Source organism: Drosophila sechellia, chromosome 3L (genome assembly GCF_004382195.2).
Source record: "Drosophila sechellia strain sech25 chromosome 3L, ASM438219v1, whole genome shotgun sequence".
NCBI classification, from domain to species: Eukaryota; Metazoa; Arthropoda; class Insecta; order Diptera; family Drosophilidae; genus Drosophila; species Drosophila sechellia.
In genome coordinates this window covers 18,757,053-18,773,851 of record NC_045951.1, presented here as the reverse complement: position 1 = coordinate 18,773,851, position 16,799 = coordinate 18,757,053, and the positions used below count along the sequence as shown (strand labels likewise).

General features: G+C 44.2%; 8 protein-coding genes across 10 annotated transcripts; 3 read left to right on the top strand and 5 right to left on the bottom strand.

The window, feature by feature from the left end:
* Window positions 1-614: 614 nt before the first annotated feature.
* LOC6618403 lies at window positions 615-4,768 on the bottom strand. Its single transcript, XM_002042637.2, has 7 exons — window positions 4,608-4,768; window positions 4,446-4,549; window positions 3,510-3,591; window positions 2,689-3,450; window positions 2,183-2,594; window positions 1,656-2,120; window positions 615-1,588 (listed from the first exon to the last, which is right to left on the bottom strand). The coding sequence occupies exons 1-7, from the start codon at window positions 4,680-4,682 to the stop codon at window positions 864-866; spliced, it is 2,625 nt and encodes an 874-aa protein (XP_002042673.1). The 5' UTR covers window positions 4,683-4,768; the 3' UTR covers window positions 615-863.
* A 421-nt stretch (window positions 4,769-5,189) lies between these two features.
* On the top strand, window positions 5,190-7,363 carry LOC6618402 (putative aldehyde dehydrogenase family 7 member A1 homolog). The gene is made up of 2 exons (XM_002042636.2): window positions 5,190-5,273; window positions 5,671-7,363. Exon 2 carries the CDS (start codon window positions 5,672-5,674, stop codon window positions 7,292-7,294), a length of 1,623 nt encoding a protein of 540 aa, XP_002042672.1. The 5' UTR covers window positions 5,190-5,273; window position 5,671; the 3' UTR covers window positions 7,295-7,363.
* On the bottom strand, window positions 7,292-9,155 carry LOC6618401 (methyltransferase-like protein 5). The gene is made up of 2 exons (XM_002042635.2): window positions 8,643-9,155; window positions 7,292-7,537 (listed from the first exon to the last, which is right to left on the bottom strand). Exons 1-2 carry the CDS (start codon window positions 9,128-9,130, stop codon window positions 7,384-7,386), a joined length of 642 nt encoding a protein of 213 aa, XP_002042671.1. The 5' UTR covers window positions 9,131-9,155; the 3' UTR covers window positions 7,292-7,383.
* LOC116801032 lies at window positions 7,494-8,085 on the bottom strand. The gene is made up of 2 exons (XM_032718326.1): window positions 7,722-8,085; window positions 7,494-7,537 (listed from the first exon to the last, which is right to left on the bottom strand). The coding sequence occupies exon 1, from the start codon at window positions 8,045-8,047 to the stop codon at window positions 7,769-7,771; it is 279 nt and encodes a 92-aa protein (XP_032574217.1). The 5' UTR covers window positions 8,048-8,085; the 3' UTR covers window positions 7,494-7,537; window positions 7,722-7,768.
* On the bottom strand, window positions 9,113-9,673 carry LOC6618400 (SOSS complex subunit C homolog). The gene is made up of 2 exons (XM_002042634.2): window positions 9,456-9,673; window positions 9,113-9,396 (listed from the first exon to the last, which is right to left on the bottom strand). The coding sequence occupies exons 1-2, from the start codon at window positions 9,579-9,581 to the stop codon at window positions 9,142-9,144; spliced, it is 381 nt and encodes a 126-aa protein (XP_002042670.1). The 5' UTR covers window positions 9,582-9,673; the 3' UTR covers window positions 9,113-9,141.
* Window positions 9,674-9,903: 230 nt separating this feature from the next.
* On the top strand, window positions 9,904-11,490 carry LOC6618399 (protein max). The gene is made up of 5 exons (XM_002042633.2): window positions 9,904-10,101; window positions 10,177-10,242; window positions 10,501-10,608; window positions 10,813-10,936; window positions 10,998-11,490. Exons 1-5 carry the CDS (start codon window positions 10,057-10,059, stop codon window positions 11,138-11,140), a joined length of 486 nt encoding a protein of 161 aa, XP_002042669.1. The 5' UTR covers window positions 9,904-10,056; the 3' UTR covers window positions 11,141-11,490.
* A 252-nt stretch (window positions 11,491-11,742) lies between these two features.
* Window positions 11,743-12,555, bottom strand: LOC6618398 (BET1 homolog). Its single transcript, XM_002042632.2, has 2 exons — window positions 12,362-12,555; window positions 11,743-12,269 (listed from the first exon to the last, which is right to left on the bottom strand). Exon 2 carries the CDS (start codon window positions 12,230-12,232, stop codon window positions 11,879-11,881), a length of 354 nt encoding a protein of 117 aa, XP_002042668.1. The 5' UTR covers window positions 12,233-12,269; window positions 12,362-12,555; the 3' UTR covers window positions 11,743-11,878.
* Window positions 12,556-13,496: 941 nt separating this feature from the next.
* Window positions 13,497-16,723, top strand: LOC6618397 (lysophospholipid acyltransferase 5). Of its 3 annotated transcripts, none has more exons than XM_032717375.1 (4): window positions 13,497-13,514; window positions 13,950-14,065; window positions 14,585-15,615; window positions 15,777-16,723. In XM_032717375.1, exons 2-4 carry the CDS (start codon window positions 13,957-13,959, stop codon window positions 16,125-16,127), a joined length of 1,491 nt encoding a protein of 496 aa, XP_032573266.1. In that variant the 5' UTR covers window positions 13,497-13,514; window positions 13,950-13,956; the 3' UTR covers window positions 16,128-16,723. The 3 variants fall into 3 exon arrangements, with proteins under 3 accessions (XP_032573266.1, XP_002042667.1, XP_032573265.1); XM_002042631.2 differs by lacking the exon at window positions 13,497-13,514 and adding an exon at window positions 13,525-13,627; XM_032717374.1 differs by lacking the exon at window positions 13,497-13,514 and adding an exon at window positions 13,526-13,611.
* Window positions 16,724-16,799: the final 76 nt, after the last annotated feature.

Genomic DNA, 16,799 nt, shown 5'->3' with positions numbered 1-16,799 from the left:
TGCTGAAGCGGCTCTGTGTGTGCGTGCCCTCGTCCTGCAGGTCCTGTGGATTCCCTCACCCGTCTTTGGCCACGTTTCAGTAATTTTCATAACTGGCTGAAAGGGAAGCGGAGTGGCGGGAGGCGTAAAGAAGCTCAAAAGACAGCCAGGAGCAAAGCTGAGCAATTGCCAAGAGGCGGGTGAGTACGCAGAATGTGGACAAAAACATTTTCGGTTGCTACACCGCCCTCATCCTCATACATTAAATGGGGTCCAAATTCAGGATGGGGGTTTTGGAGGAGCACGAGTAAATATTTTTTTAGCTCCTCCGCTTATTGTCCTGTGCATTTGCTAAGGTGTCTGTCATCAGGCTTGTTTGCATTATGCGGCGTTAATGACATCCAAAGTGGCAGCCGTCGCCCCCAAGGAAACTCTCCACTGTCGCCGCCGCCATCAACGACATAATTTACAGCTGCCCCACACTCGGAAAAGTTAATTTCCTTAAGGAACAGTTCGAGGATTCCAGCGAAATACTTCTGAAGGTCGTCCTTGATACCACCTCCTGCAGTTGGGTTCGTTTGTCCAGGACTTCTATGCTTGCAATTGGTCTTACACTCTACACAATTAAAAATTAGTTTTCATAGGTAAAAACACAAGCTAAAATAAACATTTATTGTTTTTGTTAGCTAATATCTTTTAGATATTTTTAGACGATATAAGTTAATTACTTTGTAGCCATTTAAGAATGGCTTCATATTTTATTTATCCAGTTTGGTGTCTTACTAACTTTGATAGCTTTTTTAATCTTTCTCATTTGCATAGTTGCTGCATAACTATTTATTTTTTTTAAGTGCATCCCGTCTTAATGACGCTTTCCGCGCCGCTCACTTGGGAAACTCCTTGCGCCGCTTCATTATCTTGGTAATCCCGGCCACCATGGCCACCTCGGGCAGCGACAGCTTGGCATCCTCCTGGAAATCGCAGCGTCTGGTTAAGTGCAGCCAGGTCCGTTCCGGATTCAAGGACAGCGGCATCTGCAACCAACTGACGTAGTCGATTTTCAAAGAGCCCGTTAGCAGCTGGTCGAAGGGGGTGTTCCCAATGAAGAACATGGACCTCAGCACCGAAGTCTTGGCCTCCTTGATATTCTGACCCTGGATGCCTTGGAAAGGACTGGGGTCATTGTCACCCGTTCCCAGCTGCTCGAGCAACCAGTCCTTGTTGAACTTCAAATAGTTGTACACCACTTTCAGGGCCTGTTTCCCGATATTGGTGGTCAAAACATCGCTGACCAGGACTTCGGCTATGTAATCTGCGATTCCCACATCCAGTTCCATGGCATAGTTGTTGGGTGGACTGTGGCTTAGGCGATCGGACTCCGCATTGGTCAGGGCCAGGTCGTCCATTTTGATGGTACTCACGGCACTCATTCCACCAGCGCCTCGGTTATTGCTGCCTGCAGTTCCACCAAAGTCCGTGTCCAAGTTGATACTCTCCTTGGCCTGTTTGAGAAACAGCTCGATCTGATCCGTGTGCTTGTCGTCCTCGTCAATGGAACAGATGGCCTCCGATATAGAGTAACAGATGGCAGCCTTGTCCAGGTCTTTAGCTAATCAGAATAGGATTTAAATAAATAACCAAAAAATTAAAAGAAACTGTATGAAATGTTTACACACCCTGCTCATACATCTCTGCTGTTTTGATCAGCTCTGTATAGAGTGCCGCAAAAACCACCTGCAGTAGCACTGAATCTCCCAACGGCCTGGTCGATACTGGAATGATGTCCTGCAGCAAGGAGGCGATTTTGTACAGCCCCTCGGGCAGGCAATCCCAGATCTCAGAGACACACGTCAGGGCCAAGGACATGGCCTGGTACATACTGGCTCCGTTCTCCACGGCATTCACCAACATGTCCACCACACAATCGAGAACAGGGTACACGAAGTGCATGATGGCCTCTAACCAGGGGGTTCGCTTCTGGTTCCACACCTGTCGCTTGTCCAGGCAATCACTCCATCCAGCAATAGCGTGTTCCTCCAGTGTTTTGATCAGGCAGGACTTGATGTCTACTGCCTTGCCAACAGCTACCACCAAATAGGTGAGAGATAGGACGATCTGGTAGTTGGACTGACCAACTGGATCTGTGTAGAAGTAATATATTATCAAAGTTACAAATTCTAGACAATATAATTCTAGATCTTACCAATATCTCCAGCTATAGAATCTGTGACATTGAAGCACTCTCCACGACACAAAAATGCCTCGCACTTCTGAGGGGCACCCTCAGCACTGGTAAACGATATCTTTGCCACATTTTTGAAGTTTTCCGATGAGGGTAAGTACTGCATCAGGTGGCGCATTATAATGCCAGTAAGATAGGCATCCCTCATCAGTAAAATCTTCAAGAGATATGACCAATCTGCCTCGGGAAAAGCGAGTAGTACCCTCAAGTCCAACGAAATAGCTGTGTTGGTGGAGAGATCAGAGAATTCGGTGACCCACTGACAGGACTGCTCTTTGGGAAAGTATCTGGGAAGGGCGAAGATGATCCAGGCACTGGGCAGTCCGTGACGGGAACTAAACATTTCCATGTTGTCCAATCCCTTGCGAAAAACCTGAAAAGCAAAATCAAAGGATCTTGAACTAGCATATGATTTCCAATAAAAGGTTTTACAAACCCTAAAGATACAGAGAAGTATAACTTCATACCTTGGAGAGCACTCCCAATGGCGATCCTCTCAAGAGAAGACAGTAGAAGAGCTCCTTGCACTTGGCGTGGATGTCCCTTATGATAACGCTCTGGTTACTGAGCTGCAGTCCCACATAGGCCTCGCCGCTCTCGCAGATGTGGGGCAACAGTTCGGCGATGCAGAGCAACATGTTGCATATATCCACCAGATGGAGCGTCGATCTTGCCACACTGGTTACTATCTGAGTGTATCGGACAGTGAGAACGCTCAGCGTTTCGTTCAACATGCCAGCAAATATCTTTTGGGCCATTTTCGGTGGCACTGAATTCCACAGATCGGTCTGTGTACCCCTCATGTAATGCCACCACATCTGGACGGTATAGGAGCCTCTTTCGGACTCGAAAAACGGTTGGGTATCCTCCCAGTGCAGACAGTCGGCATCCTGCATTATGTAAAGTAAAAGGAGCCGGCAATGGAGATCCAGAAGTCGTTCGGCCAGAGCCTCGGACATCTGGGAATACTGCTTGAAACTAAGTTTGAGTGCTCCTCCCTTTTCATCACCCTTGGGCGGACATATGGTAGTGGTTGCTGCCTGCATATAGACACTCAACGAGTTCTTGACCAGCGATGCTGCTCCAATGGTGGCAGTGAGGACAGACAGGTCGGCGTGATCCAAGGACTCCTGGGAGAGGCGATGTATGTGCTCCAACAGCAAGTCAGCCGACTTCGTGACCAGCTGCACGAACTTATCCGGATCGGAGGTCTTCACGGTGACACTTGACTGAGAAACACAGCGTTTTAAATAAAAATTTCTAAATTATTTAAATAAATTAAACTTACAAAATTTCCTTCGTTCATCTCCTTTTCTGTGTGCAAAAGTCCAGATGGCTTGCGGTACGAGGCAAAGTATTCATCTTCCCACCTAAGAAAGTTGACAAATATTTCTCATGCATCGACAATTTAAAACAAAAGTCGAGTGCCCCGACTGTCAGATACCCTTTATTAAGCTATTGAAAATGCAAATAAAAAGAAATTGTAACTTTTGTTTTAGAAAATCGATGAATAGACCTTATAGTCCAGAGTGGGCGTGGCAGATTTGACGCTGCATGGGTATGGATGGGTGTGGATGTGATGTGCAGGTGGGATGTGAGTAAGGGGTATCTGATAGTGGAAGCATTGGAACAATTCCTGGAGAACATCTGTGGAGAAAGACGCGATAGCCTGTCGCCAGATGCAGTGGGTCCTTGGACGGTCATCCTGCACCATTCTGGATTCTGGATAAACTGGACTACTTCAATGGATCTACATGGAAGAACTCGGAACTGAGCTCCAAAACAGTGGTCCGTATGCCGCAGGCATGTGGAAAACTGGACAAGGGCCAGTTTTGTGCTGGCCACAAGGATCTGGACTCCTGTGACGAACCATCAGGCGCACCCTTGACCCGTGAAATAGACTACATTCTTCCAAACCGGACAGTTCTGTTTGGCATCGCAAACTCCGTCGAGGCGAACTGCTCCAACTCGCGATCTTACACCGATGTAGTGCAATTGCATCAATGGATCAGTACGGTAATCTACTCCTCCAGCACCAATGATGGTATGGACGCACCACACAATACTACTCATCTGCCCGAACTTTTTTGTAGACAAAAACTAAAGAGCATTAGCTTTGAAACCAATTCTAAGAAATAATAAATACGCTTCTATTGTTGACTATTGTTTTACTTAATAAATAGATTCATCGAATCCGTGAAAAATATAGTATAAATGTACCTACCATCTTATTAATTTAATGGCCGCAAAGGAGGCGTAACGCGGAAAATCCAGCTTTCCACCCACAACTCCGGAGCAAATTGGTTCCTGGAGCACCCGCTGATGTGTCTGTTATGTGGAGATGGGTTACGTAATGTCCAACAATGTCAGGATTAGGGTATTGAACCTGGTAAAACTCGAGATCGCGCTGCAGTAAAATGGGCACTCTGTCCATTAAGTTTCCCTCTTCGAGCACCTCCATTATGTAGGTCCTGTTTCAAACACTTTAACAATAAACTTTCAACGGCAAACAAACTGCTGAATATGTGCTAACAAACAAACATTTTATTAAGTTCGTTTGTTGCTAGGGAAACAGAGGATTTAGCCAATCGAAAGCGGAAATCGGATATGAACAGCGATATTTTAACAGGACATTCCAAAAACGCGCAGCTTAACTAAAATTAGAATTGGTGATAACTAAAACAAATATGAATAATAAATTCACAATACTAAAATTAGTGCAACAGTATCAAGAGATTCCTATATACGATGGATCCTAGGGAAATGGTCAAAACCAACACATCAAAATATTCGACTAACCATCTGAAAGTATGCTACTTTTTCATGACCGCGCTGCACTCAACCTCTAAATTTTTTTAATTCAATTGATAAGAACCAGGGGAGCTCCCCTACCTCCCCCTCTCCTCAAGCATTCAATTCAGTTTGCGGCTGCGATAAGCTGCACACAAAAGCCGATTTGTCCCGCTGGTTCAGCATTCAGAATCCGCCGTCAGTTGATAATTGACTCGCGACTCGGCCAGTCAGTCGTTCCATCGATCCGGACACCTACCAAGTGAGTACCTTCTAGTGGAGATGCTATCAGTGGATCCGCTCTGCTGGGGATCTGAAAACAAAACTTTCCAGCCAGCAACCAGAGAACAGACGGTGCTGTTATCGCTCGATAAGAGTGGTATCAGCTCTTAATCAGTAATCCATAAATCTCCTCACGTTCTCCTCCGCCAGAAGAACAATTCTTCATAGAAATAACCCTGGATCTTAACATGCCCCCACAATACAATATATAGTATATAATTCAATCTCAAGCTCCTATGAACTATTTAACAACTCTTCCTTTATATTAAGTGATACTAAAATACGAAAATATGGATCACTGATAACAACTGAATGCTATCCAACTCTATTATTTACAAATTCATAATATATGTAAACATATTTATTTATTTATGCAGCATGTTGGCACACTTGAGAAATATTTCGAAGCTGGCGCTGCCGCGCCGCCTGGTTACCCAATCCGCCAGCTACTCATCGTCCTCATCATTTCTCATTGACCAGCCGGAGTACAGTTTCCTGAAAGAATTGGGACTGGAGCGCGACAATCCAGGTGTTTATTCGGGTCAGTGGCAGGGTCGTGGGCCATCCGTTACCAGCTACGATCCCGGAACTGGTCGACCGATTGCCAAAGTGCGTCAGGGAAATGTCCAGGAGCTCGAGCAGACCATCGGGCTGGCGGTGGAAGCCTACAAGCAGTGGCGACAGGTTCCAGCTCCCGTCCGCGGCGAGATAGTCCGCCAAATCGGCGATGAGCTGAGAAAGTACAAGGAACCCCTAGGAAAGCTCGTCTCCCTGGAGGTGGGAAAAATCTACAGCGAGGGACAGGGCGAGGTTCAGGAGTTCATAGATATCTGCGACTACGCCGTTGGCCTCTCCAGGATTTACTCCGGCCAGCTGATCAATTCGGAGCGTGCGGATCACTCGATTTTGGAGGCCTGGCGTCCGCTGGGAGTGGTGGGCGTTATTTCGGCCTACAATTTCCCCAATGCTGTGTTCGGCTGGAATGCTGCCATCGCCCTAACCACCGGCAACAGTGTGCTGTGGAAGGGAGCTCCCAGCACTCCCTTGGTCTCGGTGGCGACCACGAAAATTGTGGCTGAAGTGCTGCGCAGGAACAATCTGCCGCCGGTGGTGACCCTGTGCCAAGGAGGAACCGATGTGGGTCAGACCTTGGTGGCTGATAAGAGAGTTAACCTCGTATCCTTTACCGGCAGCTGCCAGACTGGTCGGGATGTGGGCGTCGAAGTGCAGCGCAGATTCGGCAAGGTGATCCTCGAGTTAGGCGGTAATAATGCCCTAATCATCGATGAATCTGCCAACGTGAAGATGGCCCTGGACGCAGCACTCTTCGGCTGCATTGGAACCAGTGGTCAAAGATGCACCACCACCAGGAGGATTATTGTCCACGAAAAGCTACACGATCAGTTCGTAAAGGAGCTGGTTGGTAAATACAAACAGCTAATTCCCAAGATTGGCCACCAGCTTGAAGCTCAAACCCTGGTGGGTCCCGTGCACACGCAACAAAACGTGGAGAACTACAAGGTGGCTATCGCGGAAGCGAAATCCTTAGGAGGAACGGTGGCCTTCGGAGGCAATGTCATCCAGCGGGATGGTTTTTACGTAGAGCCCACTGTGATCACTGGATTGCCGCACGATGCCAGCGTTGTCCATCGCGAAACCTTTGCACCGATCGTGTACATTCTCAAAGCCAAAAACGTGGACCAGGCCATCGAATGGAACAATGAGGTGGAACAGGGCTTATCCTCTGCCATTTTCACCGAGAACATCGGGCAGGCCTTCAAGTGGATTGGAGCCAAGGGTTCCGATTGCGGTATCGTTAACATCAACACCACCACCAACGGCGCCGAGATTGGAGGAGCTTTCGGAGGCGAAAAGGCCACAGGAGGAGGTCGCGAGTCCGGATCGGATGCCTGGAAGCAGTATTGCAAGCGGGCCACCATTACAGTCAACCACTCCGGGGAATTGGCCTGCGCCCAGGGCGTTGTCTTCAATGTGGAGTAGATAACACATACTATAAATTTTAATGTGCTACAATTTAAAATACAAATACATATAATGTCCGAAACTAAATGCAACCGATATAATTATTCCTATTCCTGACCGATTTCAAAGCGCCAGAAGTCCACCTCGATATCCCTCGACTTCTGCTTGTGGAACTTGTAGCTGGCGTCGATGTTGTACCGGAGTTCGGCGACCACAGAGCCGCGGGCGCCCCATTCCAGTGACTTTTTCTGAATGTACGACCTGCGAATAATTAAAATTGATATTAAAATTGGCTTTGATGTACTATTTCAAAGTTGTGTAGGTTTGATTATTCTAACAGGAAGGAAGGGGTAGAATAATAATATACCCTTTTAATTAAAGAACTCATCCTCTCATAATGAGTAGCATATATATTTTGAAATATTTAATATTCATAGTTTCTCACTAAAATCTAAACTATTGATGAAACGTGCTGCATCTTATCCAAGTACTTTATGTGTAAAGCAGCTGCAGGCAGTTGGGACCGCTGCGGCAGCATCCACCCGAGCAGACAGGAACCACTGCATCTCTGGGGATGCGGCGGCAGAGGTTCGGCGGACCGCGGTAGTCTTTTCGGAAGCAGAGTCTCTCGCACACTGTCCCGCCAGCGGACACTCGAATGGCGGTGAGGCGGCATTGGCCGCGGCCCAGGATCTGCGCTTCAGTAAACATGGAGGCCAAAAGAATTGCTAGCACCACAGCGAGGATTGACACGCTACGTGAGGGGACCATCTTGCTGCTGACTTCTGGTTGCTATCTGTAACTTGTTGGTGTTTCTGCGGTTTTTTATAGTTGTGAGCAGCGCTCTTAACAAGACAACAACAATAGCATAAACAGCGGTAAGGAAGAACATTTACCAAAAAGCGGGCACAATTGTATATTTTGTTTACTGTGCCAATAACAAAAGATTGCGCATCTGTTTATACCAGCAGATACTCTTGAAGTATAAATCTGCATATGTACATTCATATATTGAATATTGAATATCAATATATTTATATATATATATAGACCACCAAGCATACTACCTGAGTATCTGTTTAACTAAGAGTTCGCTTCGATTTAATGTATATATTTAAAAGCTCAATGCATTTACATTAAAAAACAAGAGATAATATTAAATCCAAGCCCTGGTATAAAATACGGGGTTTGCTAGGGAAAAATTCGAAATTTCGTTGAATACGGATAGAAATCGGAAAGGAAATGAATAAAATAAACATTTCAAAACATTTTGGCAATGTGCGGGCTTGACACGGATAGTAATCCTAATCAAATCTTCCCTTTTCCTGTACGAGTATCGATTATAATTAATTTTATACTAACTCACCTTGTTGACGTCTTGTGGAGGGAGTAAACTGCTCTGTTGGCCAACCGTAGGGCCACCTTCAGAAACCGCATGTCCATGCCGGCATTGTGTTTCGTGCCGAATGGGGGGTTCATTAGCACCGTGTCGAAGGACTTCTCCCACTTGCTGCCGATCAACTGCAGCACATCCGCCCGCACGCAGTCGACATTGGGTAGCTCCATCTCCACTACATTGCCCCTAAAGGTGTCCACGGCATCGCCGTCCAGTTCGAAGCCCACCGTGAGCTGGGCGCCCAGCAGAGTGGAAGCAATGCTGAGCATTCCGCAGCCGCAGCCCAGATCTCCGACCAGCTTTCCTTCGATGTCCTCGTGCTGCGACTGCATATGATGGGCCATACAGGCAGCTATGTGCGGCGGAGTGGGGTACTGTTCCAATAGGATCTTGGGCTGTTCGAAGCCATCAACGCCCTGAAGGTACTCCTCCAGTTTCCTCAGCTTCATCCGGGCCATTGCGGATCCGGCTATTTGCTGATACTGTGGCTGGGCGGTGCGGTGGGCGTGGTCGCAGGCGACGGCAGCGGCTCCAGGCGAGGCAGCACGGGTATAAAGCTATTTCCAAAATACGAATCCTGAGGTATAAAGAAGCCCAAAGTCGTAGAGCTCGTTGGATTAAATGCAGAGCGGGTGGTGGATGTGGCATTAGTGGCAATGCCCACGCCCGCCTGGAAGTCTGGATTCACTGTCGTCGGCTGTCCCAGCAACTGGGGTGCGGGCATCTACGATTGAAGTAGAAGGCAAACACATTTTGCAATCGCCATGCTCCCAACGAACTCACCTGGTTCGGCGGACTCAGGCCAAGGTTTATGATCCCGCCCGCGAGCAACTGCTTCTTCGTCTGGATCTCCTCGAGTATCTTGCGGTTCGTCTCGGCTTGCTGGGCACTTGTGGTGGGAAAAGCCATCAAATAAACTAGTAAAAGTCGGAACTATATCAAAAACTTCTTGGAGACTGCTGCTTCTGCCGCTGCCTTTGGCATTTGCTAGCAGTGTGGTCACACTGGCGAGTGCTGTAGTGTGGCGCAAATAGTAGCGGTATTCTAACTGAACCAAATGTGTGAATATTCTTAATTGAAAGCAAACCATCTGCAACAAACAACAGTATTATGCGAATATTGAATTTGTGTTTTATATATATAATTTGTATTTAAAACAAATCAAATATTAAAAATATGGGTTTTGGTGCCATTTAAGTTTGCAGTATTTTTAGCATAGCTTGATTTGGTCACTCTGCAAAACTTACAACGTGAGCAGACAACAACAAAGTTGCATGTTTATTTGGAATATTCACAAACAAACATACAATTTATCAGCTTAGTGGAATAATCTTTGCAAGTAATTCTTAATTTGCGCGAAATCCGTGTAAACAAGTGAAGCAACATGAGTATGAGCGACGACGACCGCGACATAGACATCGAAAGTGACGTAAGCAAGGCGCAGAGGAAAATACTCATACGTGTGCTTAATATTGATTTTAATGCCGAATTAACGACTTTTTAGGAGGATGGGGACTCGGACACTGGCTTGGGATCCTCGCGACACACGAACACCGCCAATTTCACCCAGGTGACTATCCATCATGCATAAGCTGAGTGGGAAGAAGCGACTGCGCACATTGCCTTTTGTTGATAAACAGAACGCACACGTGTTGTTGTTGCTGTTACAGAAGCGTGATTACGTTACAGCAGAGTTCACAGCAATAAACTTATGTTTACATTCCTATGGTCTTGAGACTATTTCGTTCAATTTTCGTTATTATTATACTGAGCTCTGCTGTATTTGCCATGGAATTTCCTATATGCTAATTTTTATGTTTGTTTCAAGGCCGAAAAGCGGGCGCACCACAACGCTTTGGAGCGGAGGCGGCGAGATCACATCAAGGAGAGCTTTACCAACCTGCGAGAGGCGGTGCCCACACTCAAGGGCGAAAAGGTAATCCAAAAGAGCAACAGGTCGGGCTCACTTTCTGCCAAGAATATTCCATCATACCAGTTCGTTTTTCAGTAAACTACATTTGTGCTAGTTAATTGAACAAATCGCATGAGATATAGTACATTCTCAAAGTTCAAAGTTCGAAGTATTAAAAAATTAGAAATAGTAAATAAGTTAATAATACATATCTTCATCCGGTTACAGGCGAGTCGAGCTCAAATCCTGAAAAAGACCACCGAATGCATACAGACGATGAGGCGGAAGATCAGTGAAAACCAGAAAGACATCGAAGAGATCAGGAAACAAAACAACATACTAGCTAAGCAGAGTGAGCAACTACTAGAGGTTATTGATTAACTTCCTGCTAATATACTTTATATACTTTCCAGTTCGAGCACTGGAGAGTCAAAATGGGGATCAGTTCACCGAATATCTAAGCGATGAGGAAGTGGGCAGCGAAGAGGCCGATGACGATGACCTCGACCAGGACTTCAGCAGAAGCAATAAAAAGATGAAGACCTTCCACGCATAGCCGCTGGTCCAGCCCGAAGTGCTGCTTACAGGCGTGTTTCGGTTTTCATTTTCACCGACATTCTGAATTCTTACATACGTGGATTAAGTTCAACTTTGAGTTGTGTTATACGAAAGCAATAGCCCTCGAAAATTTGTGAAGGAAACGGTTCCAAATTCGAATTAAAGCCACTTCAATCACACTATGTGGAAATGAGAACAGTAACAAGTCCAATAATCATAATCATCATTAGCTGTAAACCCAAAATGTAACCCACCCAATCGACCTTAATTTGTATGCGTGCGTCTTTTGTACTTTCAACAAATTGTCACTCTCTGCGCAAAGAATAAAGTAGTAAGTACATATTTTAGAAAAAAGGGGCTTCTTATTGATGAATTCTATTATGGAAATTAGACCAATTGAGTAACAGGTTTTTATCCTAATTGCAATACTAAATGTGTGCTGTTCTTTAGGAAGTTTATAAATTATTGGCATTTTATGCGACTATAATATGATTTTTAGGTTTAGATAAAATCAGCAATTTTTGCAAGTATTTTTATCACTTAATACTGAAACCTCCTCTTGCTGAAAAGATTTTAACGTACGTATCTGTCTTTCTAATATTGGTTTGAACTTAAAAAATATATTTAACTTTATGTTTTCAGGCCAAAAGTGAACCCCAATCCGAACCAAATACAACCTTTGACTACACTAAACAATACAAATATGTGGGTATGTATTTTATAAAATTACCAACAACTACTTGAACTTGAGGGTTATCCAAAGGATGAAGAAAACGACGAGGACGAAGAGGAACATGTAGCACATCTGGCGAGCACCACCGCCCTGTTTGGCCAGTCGCACCACCCGTGTCATCGTATTGCCCAGAAATCCACTCGTCCGGTCCATGTCGTCGTCAATGCCGCGGAGCAGTTTGTCCTGGTAGCGCACCTCATTGCCTATATCGATGGTGAGTGACTTCAGGGCACCGATCTTCTGCTTCAGCTCCTCCGCCGCCTGCTCGTTTTCCGCCTCCAAGGCGTCGTGGCTCGCGGGATGGGGCCCTGATGGGTGCTGGTTTAGGGGCTGGTACGGGTAGTTGTTGCGGCGCATACTGCTCCCCGAGTGTGCCAGTTTGGCATCCGGATTGCTGCAGATTGGGTGAATTTAACGAAATAAATACAATGTTCACAAATCTCAGTTTTTATCAAGTGACACGTAAACGTAAACATCTAATCTCACCCAGCGGCAGAACAGCTGTTGGGATAGGCGCTTCTTGGATCAACCTCTGTGGCTGACTGTGCATTGACCCTTGACCTCGGTGTTGTGATTTCCAGAATCGGTTGACTAATGCTTCTACTTAATAAACGAAACTTTTTAAATTCTCATGCAATTCAATTTCTAGTCGCCGAGCAGTGTGACCAAAGCGTAGTAGCAACATAATTCCGTAGCAATGCGTGTGACAGACATTACAATTTTCAATTAACCCATTGCTTGCCAATACGTTTTTAATATTGTAAGTTCTTTCTATAAGTTTCCGAAATGTACTATTTTAATATATATATATATATCTATATGTCTATCTTTATTTAAATATTTATTTTAAGACTTCATGAAAATTTATTTAGGGTGATCGGGACACGGCGGGACGGAGGGACACACAGCGGGACAGTCGGCGGGATAGGGTCCTCAGGACATGGTCGGCGGGACAGGGTCGTTGGGACACTTTGGTGGGACAGTCGGTGGAACTGTCGGTTAAAATTCACCTCCAAATAACGAAAAAGTAAATAAATAAAAACGTCCCCATGTTCCAATATCCACCGTTCCTCCATTGCCGCTAACTGATCTTCGTTAATTTGAGGCGCTTGAAAAGTATAAAGTCCTCAATATGCTCAACTACATATTCATATATTTACACTATTTAGTGGTATAAAATTTGTATTAATTTCAGTAGTTCATGATATAGTACATACTGTAGAATATGTGTAAGAATTATTAGTTTGTTATATATAATACAAACACAATTTTAGTTAAATATTAGTAAAATAGTAAATAGGTAACCGAAACATTTTGGTTTTATATTTGTATTTATTGTAAGCGTTCATGAAAATATGGGACAAATGTAAAATATGTCAAAGAATTATTTAATAACAATGAATAAAATACTGTTATTAGCAGTTTGTTTTAATATGCAAACAATTTTAATTAAATATAACTAAAGCACGTTTTTAGTAAAATAGATGGTAAAAACTTTTATTGTCTTAGTGTGGATCTTAAATACTTTTAAATGTTAGAAACAGTGGGTTAATCCGTGTGTCTATTACTGTTAGAGTCAGGTAATTTCAATGCTCCCGCCTACGGGCACACTGCTCCACTGTTAGTAACTTAACTTTAGGTAATTTTGGCCACAATTTGGCATGCCGCTCTCGATTTTGTTGCTCCCACTCGCTTTCAGCAACTGGCCGTGAAATCAATAAGCATCAAATATTCAAGTTCGTTCGGTGGCAAGTGCGTCATTATCGAGTTCACTGGTTCACCGAGATAATGCGACCTTTGCATTTGCATTTTCATTGACCCTGACTAAGTACACTCGTTTGTTGTTGTTGCTGTTGCTGTTGCTCTTTCCGCTGCTCTTCCTCTTGCCTTAATCAGCCTCCCCCCTGCCCCTCGGCGCTCTCCTTTGATGATCAAAAAACAATCAGTTTGCGTAATATGCGCCAATGACAACAGCAACAATTACGGCGTGATAAGGACTGGAGCGCAATAACCCAGCGAATCGAATCACGCGAGTAGAGTTCACTGATAGCACTACAACTCTTCTCCCTTCCAGATTTAGCATGACGGAATTCGAGGAGGACTTGCCCCACAACGGCCTGATGGACGTGATCGCATCGGGAGTGGGCGTTCCCGTGGAGGCACTCCGGCTGCTCCTCACCATTCTGGCTGGTAAGATGCCACAGCAGCAGTGATTTTAAGTAGGGACACTCTATACTTAAAGTATCTTAAAGTCAAACATATGTTCTATGGATATTTATATATTTAGCATATCACGCAAATTCATTGCACATATATGTAGATTATATGTATGCACAGGTGTTTATAAATTATGTACCTATCATTAAAGAGTGTGTTATATTTGTTCTTCCCTTATTTTTCGTCCAATGTCATATATAACTTTTAGGGTTTATCGCTAAATGAACTTTTTCACAAACTTATTTAGTAACAATAAGATTATTACATTTTCTAATCCTAAGTATCAAAAACTTATGATTACTAAAGATCTGAAATAAATTACGAAGACCTTTAAAATTGTACCATGACTCCCAAAATTCCATAACAGTCAGGCTATGCAAAAACGTAAACCAACTGAATCTAATAGAATTGTAGTAAGGTGAAAAAATTTACTGCATGAGCTAAACTTTTAATTTATAAATCAATCCAACTAATGTACATCATTTGTTTTAGGTTATCCGGTGGCAGCATTTTATCAAAAGTTTATTGCTGTTATTGCCGATAAAACAGTGCATCACATGTTCTTCGCTGGATGCGGCGCTGGATTGTGTTACTTCAACTATGGCCGCGACACATATCACTCACTGATAGCCATCCTGACGACCTATTTCTTGGTACTCCTCCTGCGAAAGAAGACGCAGATATTCCTGGCCATTAACTTCATATTCCATATGAGCTACCTGCTGCTGGGATATTTCTACACGTCCAGCAATGATTACGATATTCTGTGGACGATGCCGCACTGCATTTTGGTTCTTCGTATGATTGGCTATGGTTTCGACATCACCGACGGACTGAAAGAGGAGTCGGAATTGTCTAAGGACCAAAAGGAAACTGCTCTGAAGGAACCGCCTTCTCTGCTGGAGCTCCTGGCCTTTTCCTATTTCCCCAGTGGATTTTTGGTTGGACCGCAGTTCCCATTCCGCCGGTATAAGGCCTTTGTCGATGGCCAATTCCGTCAGCACGAAGGAAACGTGGAGGCTGGCGTTCGTCGCTTTGGAGCTGGTGCGTTCTATCTGATTGTGTGTCAAGTGGGATTGATATATCTGCCCGATTCGTACTTCCTCACCCCGGAGTTTGCGCAAGTTTCGTTCGTCAAGAGGATTTACTTCCTCGGCTTCTGGGCCAAATTCAGTCTATACAAGTACATATCATGCTGGCTGCTCACCGAGGGAGCCCTCATTTGCATTGGTCTGACCTACAAGGGCGAGGATAAGAACGGTCAGCCCGATTGGTCGGGCTGCAGCAATGTGAAGCTAAAGCTGCTGGAGACCGGAAACACCATGGAGCACTACGTTCAAAGCTTCAATGTAAACACAAACCAATGGGTTGGACAGTATATCTACAAGAGACTCAAGTTCCTCAACAACCGCACGATCAGCTATGGTGCAGCTTTGGGTTTCTTGGCGGTCTGGCATGGATACCACAGCGGTTACTACATGACATTCCTCATGGAATACATGGTTGTGAGCACCGAAAAACAAGTGAGTACTCAATAGGCTGGTAAAACGGAAGTGAATTAAGCTTATTTGGTATCTTCAAATCGGTTAAAAGTTATACAACCTGCTAATAAAAAGCCAAGCAAAGCTTATCTTTATCAATCCTCACAATCACAAACTAATCTGTTTCCTCACCCCTTTTCTAGATAACCCGTTTCTACACCAAAGTGGTGTTGCCCCAGTGGGGCCACATTCTGAACAACTCGGACATTTACAAACTGCTTTATTTCATCACCCTGAAGTCGTACAACGTTGTGTACATGGGCTGGTGCCTCACCGCATTTGTGTTTCTGAAATACGAGCGCTGGATCGTGGTTTACGGAGCGGTCAGCTACTATGGATTCACATTCCTAGTACTCTGGGCTGCCTTCTATCACACCTACAATCACTTTTTCCGGAGCAGTTCCCGGAAACTAGCTGGAGAGGATCAGAAGTTGCAGGACAACACGGACAAACTCGTAGAGGAAAAGAAACCAGAAGATAAGAAGTCTGAGTAGGATTGAAGCAATAGGAGGAAGCTACTGGCAGTTCTCAAAATTTTTGGTTTGCCTTGACAATTGTTTGGAATTGGTTTTTTACACATAATCGAATTGTTCTTAATAACCAAATAAGAAGATTACCAAATAACGAGCCACAATGTAATTAGAGATTTGTTAACTAGCTATTGAAATACAATTTTAACATATATATATATATATTGTCTGCCTAGTCAAGGAGGAGTCATCCACAAGTATGCAGTGTGTATTTTGGCGATAGGTTACTGTTTTATCTTGCCTAAGAACATATTCTCAGTCGTATATATATATATATTATATGGAATTGTAAATTGTATAAGTGTTTAAACCAGTTTAGTTCAACTAGGAACTAGACAGATCACTCAAGACTATAACGATACACCAGGGTCTTTGAAAATCAAACAAATTCATTTATTGAAACGGGAGCAGCGCTCAAGGAGACTAACTAAGCCATAAAGACAGTTTTATACCAATGTAAAGATGATGCGACGATATATTTTGATATGCTCACGCTAAGTTTTAATGTCAGTAAATTGAAATGCGAAATAAATGCAATGAAATTATTTTTAGGTAAAAGACGCGTGGCTGTTTTTCTAGTTATTTCGTAAGATAGCTTAAACTAGAAACTAATAAGCAATGGTCAAGTTGGAATCA

What these genes read in the sequence shown, in the direction of transcription:
- LOC6618402 (XM_002042636.2), top strand. Translation starts at nt 5,672, where the DNA reads ATGTTGGCACACTTGAGAAATATTTCGAAGCTGGCGCTGCCGCGCCGC.
- LOC6618398 (XM_002042632.2), bottom strand. Translation starts at nt 12,232, where the DNA reads ATGCGCCGCAACAACTACCCGTACCAGCCCCTAAACCAGCACCCATCA.
- LOC116801032 (XM_032718326.1), bottom strand. Translation starts at nt 8,047, where the DNA reads ATGGTCCCCTCACGTAGCGTGTCAATCCTCGCTGTGGTGCTAGCAATT.
- LOC6618400 (XM_002042634.2), bottom strand. Translation starts at nt 9,581, where the DNA reads ATGGCTTTTCCCACCACAAGTGCCCAGCAAGCCGAGACGAACCGCAAG. An exon ending in GCCTGAGTCCGCCGAACCAG is followed by an intron (nt 9,397 to 9,455) that starts GTGAGTTCGTTG and finishes CTTCAATCGTAG; the next exon opens with ATGCCCGCACCCCAGTTGCT.
- LOC6618399 (XM_002042633.2), top strand. Translation starts at nt 10,057, where the DNA reads ATGAGTATGAGCGACGACGACCGCGACATAGACATCGAAAGTGAC. An exon ending in ACACCGCCAATTTCACCCAG is followed by an intron (nt 10,243 to 10,500) that starts GTGACTATCCAT and finishes GTTTGTTTCAAG; the next exon opens with GCCGAAAAGCGGGCGCACCA. An exon ending in CAACATACTAGCTAAGCAGA is followed by an intron (nt 10,937 to 10,997) that starts GTGAGCAACTAC and finishes TATACTTTCCAG; the next exon opens with TTCGAGCACTGGAGAGTCAA.
- LOC6618397 (XM_032717375.1), top strand. Translation starts at nt 13,957, where the DNA reads ATGACGGAATTCGAGGAGGACTTGCCCCACAACGGCCTGATGGACGTG. An exon ending in GCTCCTCACCATTCTGGCTG is followed by an intron (nt 14,066 to 14,584) that starts GTAAGATGCCAC and finishes CATTTGTTTTAG; the next exon opens with GTTATCCGGTGGCAGCATTT. An exon ending in TTGTGAGCACCGAAAAACAA is followed by an intron (nt 15,616 to 15,776) that starts GTGAGTACTCAA and finishes CCCCTTTTCTAG; the next exon opens with ATAACCCGTTTCTACACCAA.
- LOC6618403 (XM_002042637.2), bottom strand. Translation starts at nt 4,682, where the DNA reads ATGGAGGTGCTCGAAGAGGGAAACTTAATGGACAGAGTGCCCATTTTA. An exon ending in GCGATCTCGAGTTTTACCAG is followed by an intron (nt 4,550 to 4,607) that starts GTTCAATACCCT and finishes TCCACATAACAG; the next exon opens with ACACATCAGCGGGTGCTCCA. An exon ending in TTCTATAGCTGGAGATATTG is followed by an intron (nt 2,121 to 2,182) that starts GTAAGATCTAGA and finishes ACTTCTACACAG; the next exon opens with ATCCAGTTGGTCAGTCCAAC.
- LOC6618401 (XM_002042635.2), bottom strand. Translation starts at nt 9,130, where the DNA reads ATGGCCCGGATGAAGCTGAGGAAACTGGAGGAGTACCTTCAGGGCGTT. An exon ending in CTCCACAAGACGTCAACAAG is followed by an intron (nt 7,538 to 8,642) that starts GTGAGTTAGTAT and finishes AATTATTCGCAG; the next exon opens with GTCGTACATTCAGAAAAAGT.